Below are 16,859 nucleotides of genomic sequence, written 5' to 3'. Positions count from 1 at the left end.
CTGTCATATAAACTTCACGAAGAACAATAAAACCACATTAATGGTCGTAGTTAGAACAGGCCATAGAAGGTCAGCAACCAAACCTGCTTCAGGGCCCAGGAAGCAGCAAAGCCAGGTTTCCTTTGGGAAAATGATTTTTTACCAACAATTCCTCTACTTGTATGTTGACCTCATGGAACAGGAGTGAGTACAGCTATAGTAGAAACTGGTATTAGTTGGATGGTGATAGGATTTTGTGTCCTTCAAACAAATATAATCAAGGTTGTACTAAAAATACCAGCTGGTTTTTATTAAATCGCATGTCTGCCTAACCTACAGATGGATCTATAGTAGTAGTGAGTTTATTAGAGGTGTTATTAATGCTTATTTAGTAAATATGAATGCCATGACTATTATGTTTTGCTAAAGCAGTTAGGCAGATCTGAACTATCTGAAATAACATTCCAGTTTCCTGACAGTGGATCAGCTGGGAGGAACGTGTGCCTGTGCTGTTAACTTACGCGTTCAATAAAGTTGTAACAAAAGCGAAGCGGTTTACGGCAGGTCGTAAAGCCAAACGCGGAGGAGGCACTTGCTGGTAAGGTAGTTGGTAAAAGGTTGCTCTCCAGTTCGTTCAGGTTCGGTTTCTGAGCAGAACCAGACCAGGACTCGGATTGTCTGAGAGCAGGGTCAGACTGTACCGGTTAGAAAATCCGCAAAGTCTGCGCATGCGTGAGACAGAAAGCCTCGGGTCCATCAGACCGAACCAAAGTGCTAGTTAGTTTGTGTCAACAAACCCTAACTAGTCCTAACCCTAACCTTAATCAGTGGGATTACATAGTAAACTAGCTGCAGGTCAGAGGTCTTGGTCACCCGGGCTCTTATTTACAACAAATACTAACAAACTCAGGATGTTATTATTATTATTATTATTATTATTGGTACCAGATTGTGAATGGAGTCATATTACTCTCTCTCTAGTTACCATGGTGAAATAATTGGTAAATTGCCTCCACTCCTTACCGACAGTAAAGAGGAATCGTTGTGATATCTAGTGATAATGTGCCACCGTACCCTGTATTAATGCTAACTGCAGCACAATGAGGCAGACTTTAGACACTTTTTACTGTTCCTGTGAAATCTCAGTTTTTAGTGCAGATTCATATTTCCTCCTTGAAGCAGCAGCTGATGACGTCACTCACTCTGACCTTAATCTTAATTCTAATAATCGCTGTAAACGTTTGTTCAACCTACAGAAAATTAAAGGCACAATTCAAGTAAAGTGATAAATGGCCTTTATTTATATAGCTCCTTCTGGGGTCCTACAGCCCCCCAAGGTGCTTTACAACATGCCTGTTTACCTGCACATTCACACACTGGTGGTGATGAGCTACATTGTAGCCGCAGCCGGTGTTCTGGGAACTTCTCCTACCCCGTAAACCGTCCTACCTGTTGTTCCTGAGCAACACAAAAAGGAAATGCTACTCCTTTGTCATATTTGCAGGAAAATAGATCAGTAGTAAGTATTAGTACTTTTTATTGACGTTGATACTTGATTTTTTGGGTTAGGGTTAGTGTCATGTAAAACACCGTAAAATTAGCCTATGGGTAGGATGTTTTCTCAGAACACCTTCCTGTGGTGCACTGACGGAGGCCAGCTTGCCGTACATGGGTGCCGTCAGTTCCTCTAACCACCATGAGCGGGGTGGGGGGTGGGGGGGTGTCTTCCCTAGGTACAAAGTTTTTCCGGAACGGCGCTGCTCTGGGTGGCTGCATGTTGGAGTAGCTCTGTTGACTATATGTAAGTTTTGCCTTTTCTTGGGTATTTTTTCTTCTAGTTTCTCAAGAAAAACTGTATTTTTTTGGACACTTTACTTTTCTGTTTCTGGTGCTGTGAAGCTTGGAGGATTTTTACTGCTATTTTTTTAGCTTTTTTCACTTTTTGAGCATTTGTTATGATGCGTAACCACGGCAACAAGCTGGTTTACAATCGGGAGCAGCTGATTAACATGTGAAAGGCTGAAATAATACCTCAGCTGAAGCCAAAAATCCCAAATGAGCTAAAACGCAAGAAGCGTGGATGCAGAGCGGGAGCAAAACGGAGACAGAGAAAGAGGAAATTCAAACCATCTCTTCCATCGATCATAATGGGCAATGTGAGATCACTGGCCAACAAGATGGAGGAACTCCAAGCCCTTTCAAGGACTCAGCCAGAGTTTCGTCAGTTTCGGAACTGCTGGAGGAGATAATGCAAAGAAGGATTCTCCAGAGAATCAAGAAAATGATGGACAACCCTGAGCATTCTCTTCACAAGACTGTCCGACAACGGAAGAGTCTTCAGTCAGAGGCTTCTTCAGTTTGGCTGCAACACTGACCGCTACTGGAGATCCTTCCTGCCAACAGCCGTTGTAATATACAACAACTCTTTGATGACTTGATTATTATTATTATTCTGAGCTACTACAGCAATCAATTTCCCTCTGGGATTAATAAAGTATTTTTGAATTGAAAACGACTGCAATAAACTGAGCGGGAGGCGAACCTGCAACCCTCCAGTTATGGGCATGCCTTTAGCTCCTCACTACCGTTGTTCCAAGTGTCTCATACTAGTGAAATTATGTGGGATAATCCTGGCCTACTCCTAGTTTATTGGTGATTATGTGTTGTTTAAAGAAATCAGATAGTTTACGTGGCTTCGTTCTGATTGGCAGATCCTGCTGATGGAGGACCAGAACCAGGAGAGCTCCGACCCTGTAGTGGCTCTCAGTCTTTGTGACTCCACCCCACTCCTGTGGCGTGCTCAGGACCTGAGGACCGTCAGGTCTCAGAGTGTGGTGGGGGCCCTGCTCGGCTCACTGCCCAGAGCCCCCAGACAGAACCTCAAACTGGGTCGACCACTGCTGCTGCTGCCAGAGGAGGAGAGACTGCTGAGGGAGCGCCACGCTGCGGCCTTTCCTCCACGGAACCAGGTCTGAATGAATGACTTTACTGTCGCTGTGAGATAACGAGTGCCTCTCCCTGTGAGGCACAATCCCAAGAAACATCACACACTACCAACGGTAACAGAAAATACCGGGCAGACTCAAGAAAGCGTCATAATTCAGTCAAATGTCACGAAGGAGGGTGTAAGAATGTTTACACCCCTGTGACATCATACGTAATTTAGACTTTAAATGTTTGTTGCAGAGCCGTAAACTGGTACTGACCTATAGCAGTTCCAACAGCTGGTGGGTGGGATCAGTGGCGGAGCCAGAACGTAGCAAATGGGTGGGCCTAGAAAAATCTGGATGGGCCTAATTAATTTCAAAGCTCATATGAGATGTGCGCCGCGCTCGTGCACGTCAAAATCACGTGTTTTAATAAAATCTCTCAAGCCACATAATCCTATGATAGAAGATGATATCTTAGATACTTATTCCATGGATCTCTGTTAAGTTTCAATGTTAAGGACTGTTACCGACGCTGGACTCCCGCTCTGGGCCAAGACCTGCACACTCTCTGTGTGAACTTTCAGGACCTTGGACAGGTTCTAATCTCAGCCAGGCGTGCTTAGTGCCAGGCAATAATCAGCAAGCATGATCCAAGTGCACGCGCGCACACACACTGTTGGGTATTTTATTTAATTCAATCCAGGCGTATCTCAAAGAAAGTCCAACGCACACAAGGGGGTTAGAGATATTAGGTTATCAATACCATTTATCAATAAACAACCAATAATCAAGCACCAGATTTTGCAAAACCGGAGAGAAAGTAAGACACGTACCAATGGGAGGTCTGTTTAGTCTCTCGATGAGCAGAAGCTCGCAAAAAGGTTTTATTCACAAGTAACATAGCACACACACACACACTAAAAGATAAACACACCCACCCCTTTCACAGAAAGCAAACTTTCCCGGGTTCTTGGTATAACAGAGAAACGCTCCGTCTGGAATTCACTAGGGAGCTTTTTGTGATAACAGGACTGCAGACCTTCAAGGTCGAACTTCCCTGCCGGAGGCGCAGAATAATAACAAAATATGAACAAGGAATGAACCTTCGTTTGAATTACCAAACACCAGATGGTACCCAGACAAAATCATTTCCATACATCCATACGTCCAATACTGTTTTTATCCAACACACACACACACACACACACACACACACACACACACACACACACACACACACACACACACACACACACACACACACACACACACACACACACACACACACACTTTGACTAAGTAGCATACACCTCCGACCACACCCCCTCTCCTCACCAGCTCTCAAGCAGGTGGTCCTGTCACATTCAGGACCACGGACAGCAACGCATCGACGCGGTTCGGGACGACTCATCACCTCCGGGATCTTCCACCCGAACCCTCGGTCCAGATAACAACAACAATAAAATGAACAGAACCAAATAAAATGGCCTTAGAGGACTAAAGCAGACCCAACGAGATACCCGAATGAAACCGGATTAACGTAAGTTAGAGAAAAAGCATCAGATAAAAGGTCCTTGCGTGTCTGCTGCATGCTGCGCGTCTGTCTCCCCCTCACACCCAGTCCTTTCTCAGTTTACACCACCGACAATATCAATGATGTCATCTGCAGACTCCGGGAGATGCCCGGTTCAGCTGTGAGAAGTCCAGGGCAGGAGGATGCTTCCTCACTGGGTGGCAGGGTTGGCATCAGAATATTTTCTCAGCAGTAGGTTAATAGTTGCTTAGTGTCAGTAAGCAGGTGCCGGTTTGCTTTTTTTTTTTAAATATAAAAGACCAAATTACAACTCCCAACAAGCAAACTGGAAAACATTCATAATATTATTAAAATTAATACCAGATATATTCTGTGTGGGATGAGGATCAACACCTCCAACTCTGAGACCATGGTTCTCGACCGGAAAAGGGTGGCTTGCCAACTCCGGGTCAGGAGAGAGGTCCTACTTCAAGTGGAGGAAGTATCTCGGGGTCTTGTTCACGAGTGAGGGTAGGAGGGATCGGGAGATCGACAGGCGGATTGGTTCGGCGTCTGCAGTGATGCGGACGCTGAGCCGATCTGTCGTGGTGAAGAGGGAGCTGAGCCAGAAAGCCAGGCTCTCGATTTACCGGTCGATCTACGTCCCGATCCTCACCTATGGTCATGAGCTTCGGGTAATGACCAAAAGAACGAGATCGCGGATACAAGCGGCCGAAATGAGTTTCCTCCGTAGGGTGGCCGGGCTCAGCCTTAGAGATAGGGTGAGGAGCTCAGACATTCGGGAGGGACTCGGAGTAGAACCGCTGCTCCTCCGGATCAAAAGGAGCCAGTTGAGGTGGTTTGGGCATCTGGTCAGGATGCCTCCTGGACGCCTCCCTGGGGAGGTGTTTCGGGCATGTCCTGCCGGCAGGAGGCCCCCGGGTCGACCCAGGACACGTTGGAGAGGTTACATCTCCAATCTGGTCCGGGAACGCCTTGGGGTCCTGCCGGAGGAGCTGGTGGACAAGGCCGGGGAGAGGACGGCCTGGAGCTCCCTAGTTGGGATGCTGCCCCCGACGACCCGGATAAGCGAAGGAAGACGACGACCAGATATAAAAGTTAAAGTATTTTTTATTACACAGTGAAAAAAGTGCACATTCATTAAAGTCATAATTTTATATTGTAATTGTTGTTACAACATAACTGGGGTTGCTAAGCAGTTGCTTGCTTGGCCACATCTTGGTGTAGCTATTGCAACACCAAGCTACTGCCTGGCCCTGCCCCTGGTGGGTGGGTGGGCGCTCTGTCAAACTGGGTGGGTCTGTGCCCACCAAGGCCCACCCATAGCTCCGCCCCTGGATGGGATGGAAACAGCTAGAACTGGGTCAGAAATAAACCGTTTAATAGGGTTGGGCATCGAGCATCGATTGGAACAGGTGTTACATCGATATGTGTCCCCCCCACGAGATCTGTTTCGTTTGCACCCAGCTGCAAATGGAAACGACCCAATCACCAAAAATAACCCTCACCCTAACCCTTACCCTGAAACCAACGTAAAAACTGTGCCACACATAACATTTTCAAAGATTATATTTCAAAATCAAACGATGCCCAACCCTGTCGTTTAACGATTCAGACTCATCAGTGCGTTACATCATAGATGGTTCTCGATGAGGTCATCAGGTTGGGTCTCGCCCCTCAGTGGGACTGAGGGTGCATTTGATTTGTTGTCAGGATGTGGAGAGGGCGGAGTTTCAGCAGCAGTATGAGGAGGAACAGCAGAGGAGTTTTGAAGAGCAAAGCGTTTTCGCTCTGGAGGACAGGAAGTCAGCACTGCAGCGTGCGATGACATCATCACAGTCAGGTAAGAGTGTTGCGTCATCCGTCTGCGGTGTTTTGGCAGTCTGGTGCAACAGTTCTGATTCTGGTCTGCAGGATCGGGGTCCGGTACCTCGTCAGATGAAGCTCTCCAGCGCCGGCTGCTTGATCTGGACCAGAACTTCACCTTCCCTCGGTCGGCCCTGGCGATCCAGCTGAGCACAACGAGGGCGGGGCTCAACTACTGTCCTGAGGCTCGGGCCTTCTTGCAGCTTGACTGGCCAATCAGAGATCAGGGCAATGCCCAATTTGACACCAGGTACCTGGTGTTCAGAGACCTGTGGGGGCGGGGCTTCTTCCTTACCTCTGCTGGAAAGTTTGGAGGAGACTTCCTGGTGTATCCAGGTGAGACTGAATCTGGCTGTGTCTCATTTGTCCCTCCTTAGCTGCCGTCCACCAACTGTCTTAGTCGTGTCCCCAGGTGACCCGTTGCGTTTCCACGCCCACTTCATTGCCATCTGTCTCTCTTTGGACGAGCCTGTCTCCCTGCTGGACATCCTCGCTGCAGCTCGTCTCGGCTGCAACGTGAAGAAGACCGTCCTGCTGTGCTCTCCGGCGCCGAACGGACCAGTCCACTACACATCAGTTCAGTGGAGCGGCATGGTGTAAGTATCGGACTGGATCGGTTCTGTCTGGGACCCCAGACGGAGTCCTGCCGGCTTCAGGGATGTCAGGGATCTGAAGGCGGATCTGGACTCGAGTTCTGCTTAAGCAGAACCGCTACGACGGACTGATCCGGCTCATGATATCATAATGTTCAAAAGGATGAAGCAAAAAGCAATCGGCTGATTTCACTTCAAGTTTATTTAAAAAGGAGGTGAACGTGTGAAATAAACGAATCATCCAGATCTGCTTTTTTATTTTTGAGACTAACTCAAACCCGGTCTGGTTCTGATGGTTCTGAGCTCTGGTGGACGCATCCATCGCAGCATCAGTAAAATGGGTCGGTTCCGTTCCAGTTGATGACCGCTCCGGCCCACTTGGTTCTTATGATCATCTCCAGAGAAGGGAATCTTTTCTCCAGGTCTCCACCCGGGTCAGAGGATGGCGCCTCCCAGTGGTGGGAGTGAGTATCTGCAGGACAAGCAGAGCAGATTACGGACCTAAGAGAAAACTAATCAGACCCGATCTAACCTTTACTGGACCTGAAGGGTTCTGATTGGACCTGACGCAGAACCTCTGTGCTCACCGACGGTCAGTCGGGTCGTCGTTTTGTGAGAGTTCTGTCCGTTGTAGTAGAACAGCTGGAACTGATGCTCCATTCTCCAGTCGGACAGCAGAGAGCGGTTCAGACTGAACAGAACTGAGTAGGTGCCGTTGATACAGCAGACCCAAACAGGAAACCGGGGCGTCTTCAGCATGCTGCCCACCTACACACACACACACACACACCTGGTTTGTATGTTGGGTCTGACATTTAACCGTACCTGACCCAGCGCTGACAGGACAAACCACTCATCTGTTCAGGAGGATCAGGAACTTTCCAGGAGACGATTTAATCAGCTGTTCTGGGTCAGAGTAGAATACCAACAGAACCCACCTGTGGGAGCAGCCCTCTGTCCATCTGCTCCCGGCTCCAGTACAGATAACCCACATCACCACGAGCGAGGATGCCCTGGAGGCGGCGCTCCAGGCCGTCCTCACTGCTGTCCAACGTTCCGTTAAAGAGCTGAGGACTGGCTCTGCCCGTCAGAAGCAGGCTCAACAAGGCCTGCAGACACGAGAATCAGTCCGACGATGACCTCAGCTCCCGGGGCAGACAAGGGTCGCGTTATTTTACCTGATGACACACAAAGTTCCCTAGACTCAGGTGCAGCAGGTGTGAGGTGTTAGAGTCCAGGTCGTCTCTGAGCCTGTGAGAAAGAGAGGGACAAGCTCGATGTTGATCTGATCTCAGAGCAGCTCTACGGGTGTACACGCCCCTCAGAGACGCCAAACCAGAACCAGGAAGAGCCACCTGAGATCTGACCTGGTCCCGGTCTGACAGAATTCCCTCTTGTCTGATTAAAGAGCAAGTCACCCCCAAATCAACTTTTTTTTCTGATATACTATATAAATGTGTGTCTAATCGTGCTGCGGACACGTGTAGTCAATACTTTTGCACTTTAGTGCATTTTAGTTAAAATTTAAAATTTCTGCCTAAAACTGTCAGTGTTGTGCCGTTGTCAGGTAAAAACTCTGCACTGCATTTGAATCTAAATCTGCCATCGCTATTGGCTAAGAGGTACCCTAGAACGTTAGCTGGTACCATATGATGTCACAATGCCGGTGTGAGCCTGTGTGTGTGTGTGTGTGTGTATTTGTTCGCGGCTCCGCCCTCTCAGTCTGCCAAGCAACAGTATTTGTTGCATTTTTTCAAACAGGAAGTGGGAGTGGAGTAATACTCTGGTAGGGGGTGACTTGCTCTTTAAAGAGGCCTTTCACCCCTTTGGTCCAGCACTGTCCTTTAATCTGTCTGCTTTACACTCGCTCTCCTTCTGCTTCACTTGAAAAACGTCTCGACTCCACAGTGCCGTCTAATTTTAGACCAAAGTCAAAACCCATTTTTTCCAAAATGAATAGAAAAAGTGTTTTTAAATCAACTTCAGAGCTTTGTGCTACATCTCACCGAGGCTTTTTAGTGTGTGTGTGTGTGTGTGTGTGTGTGTGTGTGTGTGTGTGTGTTCTACGAATGTGAAAACGTGGCTTTTATTCACCATTTTTCCATTTTGATAACCATCTTTTCTCCTTTGGCTTCCTTCTCAGTCTGAGATCCAGACTGTCTTATATTCTATTCAGTTGTTTCATGTTCATTTTGATCATCTAGATCAAACAGACTGACACTGGTGTGTGAATGTCTCAGTTCAGTTTTCTGATGCATTTAACCGTAATAATAATTGTTAGGGTTTATTGTGAAAGTCCTGCGTTTCCTGTGAAGAAGCGGGTGCGTTACCTGTCCAGTGTACGTGAACAGATGAGGCTGTACAGGAACAGAATGACCCCGTGACTCCCCTCCTCCTTAAACTAAAAACACATACGGAACGGGTTTTTAAGGAGTTGTGGGTCTGGGATCCCAGATCCACCTCGGGAACCGTATCTGCACAAACTTAAACTCTTTTGGCTTCAAACTTCAAATTTTGGCTAGATTTTTAGATGTCAGAGATGACGGGATGTTTTCTTAACCCACTCACACATTGGATGTGATCAAGGATGAACTTCCTGACGTCGTCCTTCTTGTCAAACGTGAACAGCTGCAGCTGGAAGATAGGATGGACAAGAAGGAGGGTGAGAGGAATCATCAGCCTACCAGGACCTTTATGAGGAATGCTGGACATCCACAGACACGCAACCGTTGGACCCAAATCTGAGCCAATGCTCGCTGATCTGGGACAGCCTCCAGCAGTGCCTCATGTCTCCAAACTTTGAGCGTCATTGAAACTCTTCTGGTTCGCTGGCATCACATAAACCCCAACGGAAGACATGCTGCGGATGACTCTACCTTCTCTGTAAAGTTGTCCAGTTTGTAGTCCAGGTGAGGTGTGATGCAGTAGTCTTCGGTTACCAAGGTAACAGTGGCCTTCTCCTCACCGACCAACCAGAGGCTATCAGAAAGTGCAACTGCCAAGGCCTTCTCTTGGTCTCCCTGTCCTACGTCCTGGAGGCTGCTCCAAGATACAAGAACAGTCCATTAAATCCCTGAGATGTCCTGGACTGGTGGTGTTCTCACAGTTATCAGATACTTCACACCTCTTTCTCTAAACAAATCTGTAAAGTGGGTCGTTGAGGTCCTACCGGACCTCCCCTTATTCTCTGATTGGACCGTTTGATCAGTTCTTGGATTTGTGAGATGAAAATCTAATCCACGGCCTCGTGTGTAAACCTCAGTTGGTTTCTGGCTTCGGGGTTTCTCAGGTTGTGCTGGGTCAGGGTTAGGGTGAGCTGGTACCGTCTCCAGCTCAGTAAACTGGGTTTCATGTTTCACGTGACTTCCTGCTGATCGCAGGTGCGGGTGTCGCCTGTTCTCACCTGTGCAGCGACTGTCTGCCAGTGCCACTACTTGGACCAAATAGCAGCTCTCTGATGACACGAGCCTGTATCACCATCTGAATGGCTTGGGCTCCACCCTGAAACACACACCTGAACAGGTGAGACAACAGCGGTTGGTGTAACAGTGCATATGTTGGGCTTTGTTGTAAATAAGATTCATCCAAAAGGACGGATGAGGAAGAAAGGAATGAGTCAGAATAAGCCAGTGTGTCTCCAGCAGTATAGCTGCATAGCTAAAGGGATGAGCCAGGATTTCCCAATATGTCCTCCAGCATTCTAATAGCCTGGTGCGGCAAAGTGAGCGTCCTGTCGCAGAGTCCCGATTGATCATGCGCCCTGGCTACTTGGCCGAGGGGATGTCCCTTTGGCTGACTAGTTAGCTTGCGTGACCCTCACCCGGGAGTCTGGGGATCGAATCCCACCCGGGCCCTCGTTTCTCCGCCTTGCCACACTGGCAAGCCAGACCAAACAAATATATCATTTAGTCTGGCCCGCCCATAAATTAATATATCATTTAGTCTGGCCCGCCCATAAATTAATATATCATTTAGTCTGGCCCGCCCATAAATTAATATATCATTTAGTCTGGCCCGCCCATAAATAAATATATCATTTATTCTGGCCCGCCCATAAATAAATATATCATTTAGTCTGGCCCGCCCATAAATTAATATATCATTTAGTCTGGCCCACCCATAAATAAATATATCATTTAGTCTGGCCCGCCCATAAATTAATATATCATTTAGTCTGGCCCGCCCATAAATAAATATATCATTTATTCTGGCCCGCCCATAAATAAATATATCATTTAGTCTGGCCCGCCCATAAATAAATAAATCATTTAGTCTGGCCCGCCCATAAATAAATATATCATTTAGTCTGGCCCGCCCATAAATAAATATATCATTTAGTCTGGCCCGCCCATAAATTAATATATCATTTAGTCTGGCCCGCCCATAAATAAATATATCATTTATTCTGGCCCGCCCATAAATAAATATATCATTTAGTCTGGCCCACCCATAAATAAATATATCATTTAGTCTGGCCTGCCCATAAATAAATATATCATTTAGTCTGGCCCGCCCATAAACAAATATATCATTTAGTCTGGCCCGCCCATAAATAAATATATCATTTAGTCTGGCCCGCCCATAAATAAATATATCATTTAGTCTGGCCCGCCCATAAATAAATATATCATTTAGTCTGGCCCGCCCATAAATAAATATATCATTTAGTCTGGCCCGCCCATAAATAAATATATCATTTAGTCTGGCAACGCTCCATTGACAGCTCTGTGTTGTAGGGCGGGTTCTACCGTTGTCTTTCCAACAATCACCGCATGCTACTTGACAATGAACAACGTGACGTACTCACCGCAACAGATGTCGGTAAACGAGGCGGTCCGCTGTTGAAGAAGGCGAAAATACTTTTTTTTTCTAAATAAAGGACTTAAATACATCTATCTGCTCAAGAATCTATAAAGCCTAAGTCCAAATGGTCCATAATTGATGTAAAAGCCATTTCAAACGAGCTATTGCTATCTTGTTCTTACCCACCAGATGAATAGAGGGCCCTGATTGGCCCACAAAGTGGATAGAACTCTGTGATTGGTCCACTTTATCAGTTTGAAACCCCTAAAGAGAGCTGTGATTGGCCAGCCGGAATGCTGCTATGGCCTGGTAGCTCGAGGCTAGCATTCTAAGCCTACAGCAGCACAACTAAAGGGGTGAGCCAGGATTACCCGGTATGTCCTCCATCACCTGTGTAAAGATCACATGCTGATCAGGCAGAAGGGTGGAGCAGAGAAAAGAAAAGTTCAAGATTCACAAGTTACACATCAAAGCAACGTTCTTTTAGTGACGTCTGATTGGCTAAATTGGCGGTCACTCTTGCCGACTTGAGTCTTACACTGTTTAGGATTATTCTCAGCAAGCACTTTCAGGCTGGTGCCAGTGTGGTCCTCTCAGCTTCTGACTTGCAGCAGATCTCGTGTTCTGACTAGTTTGTGGTCTCTCACCCGGTCAGCATCCAGCGCGTAGGACAGCTCACTGTTTGCTTCTCTGAACTGGAAGTAAGATTTCCTCCACTCGTAGTTAAAAACGTGAAACGTTCCACCAAACAGAATCCTCCTCAGGTTCTGAAAGGAGAAAAGGATCAGTTCTAGACCCACTGCAGCTTCTGTTGGACTATTTAGTGGATTCAGCCTTTGACACTGTTGACCATCACCTGCTATTGGAGAGGCTGAGAGACTGGGTTGGCCTATCTGGAGTGGTTCTCCTCTTATCTCTCTGAGCGCTTCTTTTCTGTGGCCGTCTCCAAGTTTAGGTCCTCCACCACCTCTCTTACCCATGGTGTCCCACAAGGTTCTGTGCTGGGGCCTCTGCTCTTCCTTCTCTATCTGCTTCCTCTTCAGCACATCCTGAGCTCCTTCAAAGGAATCTCCTACCATCTTTATGCAGATGACATCCAACTGTACATCTCCTTTAAGCCCCATGAGATGTCTAAGCTGCAGCTGTTACACACCTGCTTAGACTCTATCAAAACCTGGATAGTGGGAGCTTTCTTCAGCTGAATGAAGATAAGACTGAGATCCTCATCTGTGCCCCAGACAAGCTGGTTCCCAAAGTCAGAGACTCTCTTGGTCAGCTTGCTTCTCACACCAAACCTTCTGTCAGGAATCTTGGCGTGACCTTTGACCCAGCTCTCACCCTGGATTCTCATGTCAGTTCTCTTGTTCGCTCTTCCTTCTTCCATCTCAGGAACGTTGCTAAGCTGAGTCCCATTCTGTCCCGCTCTGAACTTGAGACAGTTCTCCACACCTTCATCTCCTCACGCTTAGACTACTGTAACTCTCTTTTCACGTGTCTGAGCAGAACCTCCCTGAACGTCTACAGGTGGTTCAGAACTCCTGTGCTCTGCTTCTGACCAAGTCCTTCAAACACACCCACATCACCCCGCTTCTCCTCCAGCTTCACTGGCTGCCAGTCAACTTCAGGGTTCATTTCAAGATCCTGGTTCTGGTCTATAGGGCCTTACATGGACAAGCACCACCTTACATTGGTGATCTTCTTTGTCCCTACACCTCCAGCAGGTCCTTGAGGTCCAGTGATCAAAGCCTACTGGTTGTGCAGCACCAGGCTAAAGGTCAAAGGTGACAGATCATCTGCTGCTGTGGCCCCCAGACTCTGGACCTCTCTCCCCCTGAGCCTGAGATCAGTGGACTCAGTGGTCTCCTTTAAAAAGCAGCTGAAGACTCACTTGTTCAAGCTGGCTTTTGTATGACCTTCTTCACCTCTCTCTCTTTATTCTGCTCTCCCCACCTATTCCACCTTCCTCAGGATCCACTGATTTCCCTCTTTCCTGTTCACTCTCTTTCTTCCTTAACATTTTTTAATCACAATTGTCTATTTTTGCTCATTTTAAATATATATATATATATCTCAATCCAAAACGATTCCCTATCTCTGTCATGAGCCGGGGTGAGTACTCCTCATTCTCATTAACATCTCTGAGTCTCTTGCCAGGAGAGGGAGTGCCACCAGCTGTTCCTGATCTGCAATCAGCGGGGTGCTTCCTACTTAAGGTGGATGGAGGACACAATTTGACGCCAGAAGATTGCCTCAGCTTGGTAGTACCCAGCCACTCGTGTTACTCTAGGATCTCTAGGATAATGTTTTCTTGAAGTGTTTTTAGTCTAGGTTTTTGGACTTTTTTGGAATTTTAGCTAACCTCCAGGAGCTGACTCAGGATTCTTTATCTCCTCCAGGATTCCAGTGTTTTCCTCTGGTCAATGAGCTCTAGGATACTCGCCTCAGGACTCCTGGGTTTGGATACTCAGACCCTCCTGGACCCACTCACCGTTCTCCATAATTCTCCTCAGACATTACGGCTCAGTGTCTCCCTTCCACCAGGACGCCCTGCTCATCTCCACCTGTGCTCCCTCTCCTGCGCTCCCCCCGGCTCTCAACCTCCTCCCTCCTCCAGCCAGCTACTCTCATCTTACCGTAAGTTCTGTTGAACTAAGCTCGGACTAAAAAGGACCTCAGGAACTAAACACATGCTCACCAGTGTTCTCCAGACGCTGAGCTCCCGTGTCAGTACCAGCCGCAGACACGTCAGTGCATCCTCAGTTTTCTTATTTTGTAAAACTATTTTATTTTTTCACCCCGTCTTTGGTCTGTGTTGTGTTCTGCATGTCTTGGGTTAGGCGCCTTCCCCCAAACATGACCATCTCTTGCTCCTTCAAGGGCAGTTCGAAACTTGGGTGTTGTGATTGATGACCAGCCGACCTTTAAAGATCACGTTGCCTCTGTCGCTCGTTCATGCCGCTTTGCGCTGTTTAACCCTCTGGATGCAGGCGTTGCACATTTGCAACGTTAAACCTGTCTTCCTGGTTACTCCACAAACGTGTCTCATGAGCATTTTTTAACTCAGAAGTACCCCTGAAGGACTAAGTTGTTCATCCTTTTTATCAAACCTTACTTTGAGCCTGAGAGGGTTAACATGCGAAAGGTCAGACCGTACCTAACACAACATACCACCCAGCTCCTGGTCCAATCTACTGTCGTCTCCCGCCTCGATGACTGCAACGCCCTTCTAACTGGTCTTCCAGCCTGTACTGTGAGACCTCTTCACATGGTCCAGAATTCAAATTGCTAGCACTTGCATAAAGTCCTGGATGGTACAGCTCCCATCTACCTCTTGGCTTACGTCACGGCCTGGCCGCTCCGGTCATCGAAGGATCGTCGGCTGCCTACACCACGCTCAGGACAATCCAGACTCTTTTTGTGTGTCGTTCCACAGATGTGGAAGGACCTACCAAGCACTACTAGAACAGGGGCTTCCTTGTTGTTTTTCAAGAAACTCCTGAAGACCCGGCATCTTCTAAACTAGCACCCTCCCAGCACCCGTCCCCCCACTCTACTGCTCACTCCATCTTGGCTTCCCTCTATGATTGATTATGCTGCCTCACCGCTACCTAGGACTGGCTGAACAGTGTTTGTTGTTAGCCTCAGGGGCAACCCGCTGGCTTGATTATCACCCGTGAGTCGCTTTGGACAAAAGCGAAATACATAAACGTAAAAAGCTCAATGATGAAGTGAAACAGGGTCAGAGTTCAGGTCTGATGTTTACCTCAGTTAGCTGGGGGGTGACCGGAGTTCCTCCCAGGTTTGTGGAGACCACCGATCTCTGTGGGATGTAGCATGGTGCTGGAAGCGTACTGCAGGTGGGAGGAGCCTCCTCCTGCTGCTCCTCCTTTCCCACCTCCATCAACCTCTGAGACAAAAACAATCTGCTGACAGGGGAAGGCACACCTGGGTAGGTCGTCATTCAGTCACATGACCAATAAGAGACACCGTCACCTGTCCTCATGTCCAAATGAGGAGGAACGATGGTGTCTCTGAGGAGAAGACATGTCCGGAGGGTCCAGCGGGACATAAAGCCACTGATATGGTTAAACGACTGGTCCAAACAGACTGAATCAGAACCCGTATCGGGGAGCAGCGCCACTGTTTTCTACTGTGAGCTCTGACGCCTCAGACGGCATCGGATCCAGAGGTTTTCCTCTCCACTGTAGCGATATGCTTGCTTAGTATGAGGACTGCTGTAAAGACTCTTGACACTAGTCAGTGACTTGATGCAGTTTGCTGGGTTCCTTATATAGGAAACTTTTTGCTGATTGGCTTAATGAACTGACCTGGATTGGAATGTTTATTATGTGAAGTGCCCTGAGATGACTCTTGTCGTGATTTGGCGCTATATAAATAGAATTGAATTGAATTGAACCATCAGAACCACATGGACCAAGGGTTACTTTAGACAGCACCAGTGGTGTGTCCAGATCTTTTAAAATGGGGTGGCCCCGGTGAGGCACAACTTTGTGCATGGGTGGCACCAATGGTTATGCTTTTTTTGTTTTACCCCCAAGCCTTTTGTGGACAATGAAAAGCCTATTTAAAGGTAAATTAGTGTGTTGGCACCTGGGGTGGCCAATCAGATTCCAAGGGTGGCATTTGCCACCCCAGGCCACTCCCTGGACACGCCCCTGGACAGCACGGCTCCAGTTTAATTCTAAAGCTCCTGTTCACGGTACAAATCATCTCAGAGCTCTCCACAGAACCACTAATCTCAATCATCTCAGCTCCAGAATCAGATTGACCGGTTGCAGTAAGTTAATTTTAATAAAGTTACACTTTTTATTAAAGACACATGTTTAAACACTCCCACCTAAGACATCCTTACAGGTGCACACCCAGGGCCCTGTGGACTCCGCCCCTCTCCTGGGACGTTTAGACCACTACAACGTCTGAGGCCTATCCTCCCCCTGATAGGTCTTCTGCTGGTGGGTGGTGGCTCTCGTGTCTGGGGCCGGGTGTTGTGGCATCTGCTGGCTTACTCCCAGCCCGGGCCCTTGGGCTCTGTTGGGCCTTCTCCAGGGTCTGGATGCCCTTAGGTCTCGGTCCGCTGAGATCCGGGCTGGATCCATGTGGCGGCTGTAGGCGGGGCCTGAGGGCTCTCTGCTA

At 47.7% G+C, this 16,859-nt stretch overlaps 2 protein-coding genes across 4 annotated transcripts; one reads left to right on the top strand and one right to left on the bottom strand.

Annotated features, from left to right (window-relative positions):
* Positions 1-291: 291 nt before the first annotated feature.
* On the top strand, positions 292-7,148 carry tsen34 (TSEN34 tRNA splicing endonuclease subunit). 2 transcript variants are annotated; one of them, XM_015950888.3, is made up of 5 exons: positions 292-577; positions 2,691-2,948; positions 6,157-6,286; positions 6,358-6,645; positions 6,722-7,148. In XM_015950888.3, exons 2-5 carry the CDS (start codon positions 2,700-2,702, stop codon positions 6,907-6,909), a joined length of 855 nt encoding a protein of 284 aa, XP_015806374.1. In that variant the 5' UTR covers positions 292-577; positions 2,691-2,699; the 3' UTR covers positions 6,910-7,148. The 2 variants fall into 2 exon arrangements, with proteins under 2 accessions (XP_015806374.1, XP_054598388.1); XM_054742413.2 differs by lacking the exon at positions 292-577 and adding an exon at positions 1,698-1,780.
* An 83-nt stretch (positions 7,149-7,231) lies between these two features.
* On the bottom strand, positions 7,232-15,771 carry mindy4b (MINDY family member 4B). 2 transcript variants are annotated; one of them, XM_054742412.2, is made up of 10 exons: positions 15,469-15,771; positions 12,353-12,472; positions 10,306-10,403; positions 9,779-9,941; positions 9,471-9,536; positions 9,233-9,303; positions 8,081-8,153; positions 7,841-8,011; positions 7,490-7,670; positions 7,232-7,374 (listed from the first exon to the last, which is right to left on the bottom strand). In XM_054742412.2, the coding sequence occupies exons 1-10, from the start codon at positions 15,664-15,666 to the stop codon at positions 7,232-7,234; spliced, it is 1,284 nt and encodes a 427-aa protein (XP_054598387.1). In that variant the 5' UTR covers positions 15,667-15,771. The 2 variants fall into 2 exon arrangements, with proteins under 2 accessions (XP_054598387.1, XP_015806414.2); XM_015950928.3 differs by lacking the exon at positions 15,469-15,771 and having other exon boundaries at positions 12,353-14,002.
* Between the last annotated feature and the right edge of the window lie 1,088 nt (positions 15,772-16,859).

Source organism: Nothobranchius furzeri, chromosome 13 (genome assembly GCF_043380555.1).
Source record: "Nothobranchius furzeri strain GRZ-AD chromosome 13, NfurGRZ-RIMD1, whole genome shotgun sequence".
NCBI lineage: Eukaryota > Metazoa > Chordata > Actinopteri > Cyprinodontiformes > Nothobranchiidae > Nothobranchius > Nothobranchius furzeri.
This window is presented reverse-complemented; position numbering and strand designations above follow the sequence as displayed.

What these genes read in the sequence shown, in the direction of transcription:
- mindy4b (XM_015950928.3), bottom strand. Translation starts at nt 12,829, where the DNA reads ATGGGGCTTAAAGGAGATGTACAGTTGGATGTCATCTGCATAAAGATG. An exon ending in ACGCGCTGGATGCTGACCGG is followed by an intron (nt 10,404 to 12,352) that starts GTGAGAGACCAC and finishes TGTGTGTTTCAG; the next exon opens with GGTGGAGCCCAAGCCATTCA. An exon ending in GGAACTTTGTGTGTCATCAG is followed by an intron (nt 8,012 to 8,080) that starts GTAAAATAACGC and finishes TCGTGTCTGCAG; the next exon opens with GCCTTGTTGAGCCTGCTTCT.
- tsen34 (XM_015950888.3), top strand. Translation starts at nt 2,700, where the DNA reads ATGGAGGACCAGAACCAGGAGAGCTCCGACCCTGTAGTGGCTCTCAGT. An exon ending in CCTTTCCTCCACGGAACCAG is followed by an intron (nt 2,949 to 6,156) that starts GTCTGAATGAAT and finishes ATTTGTTGTCAG; the next exon opens with GATGTGGAGAGGGCGGAGTT. An exon ending in GATGACATCATCACAGTCAG is followed by an intron (nt 6,287 to 6,357) that starts GTAAGAGTGTTG and finishes TCTGGTCTGCAG; the next exon opens with GATCGGGGTCCGGTACCTCG.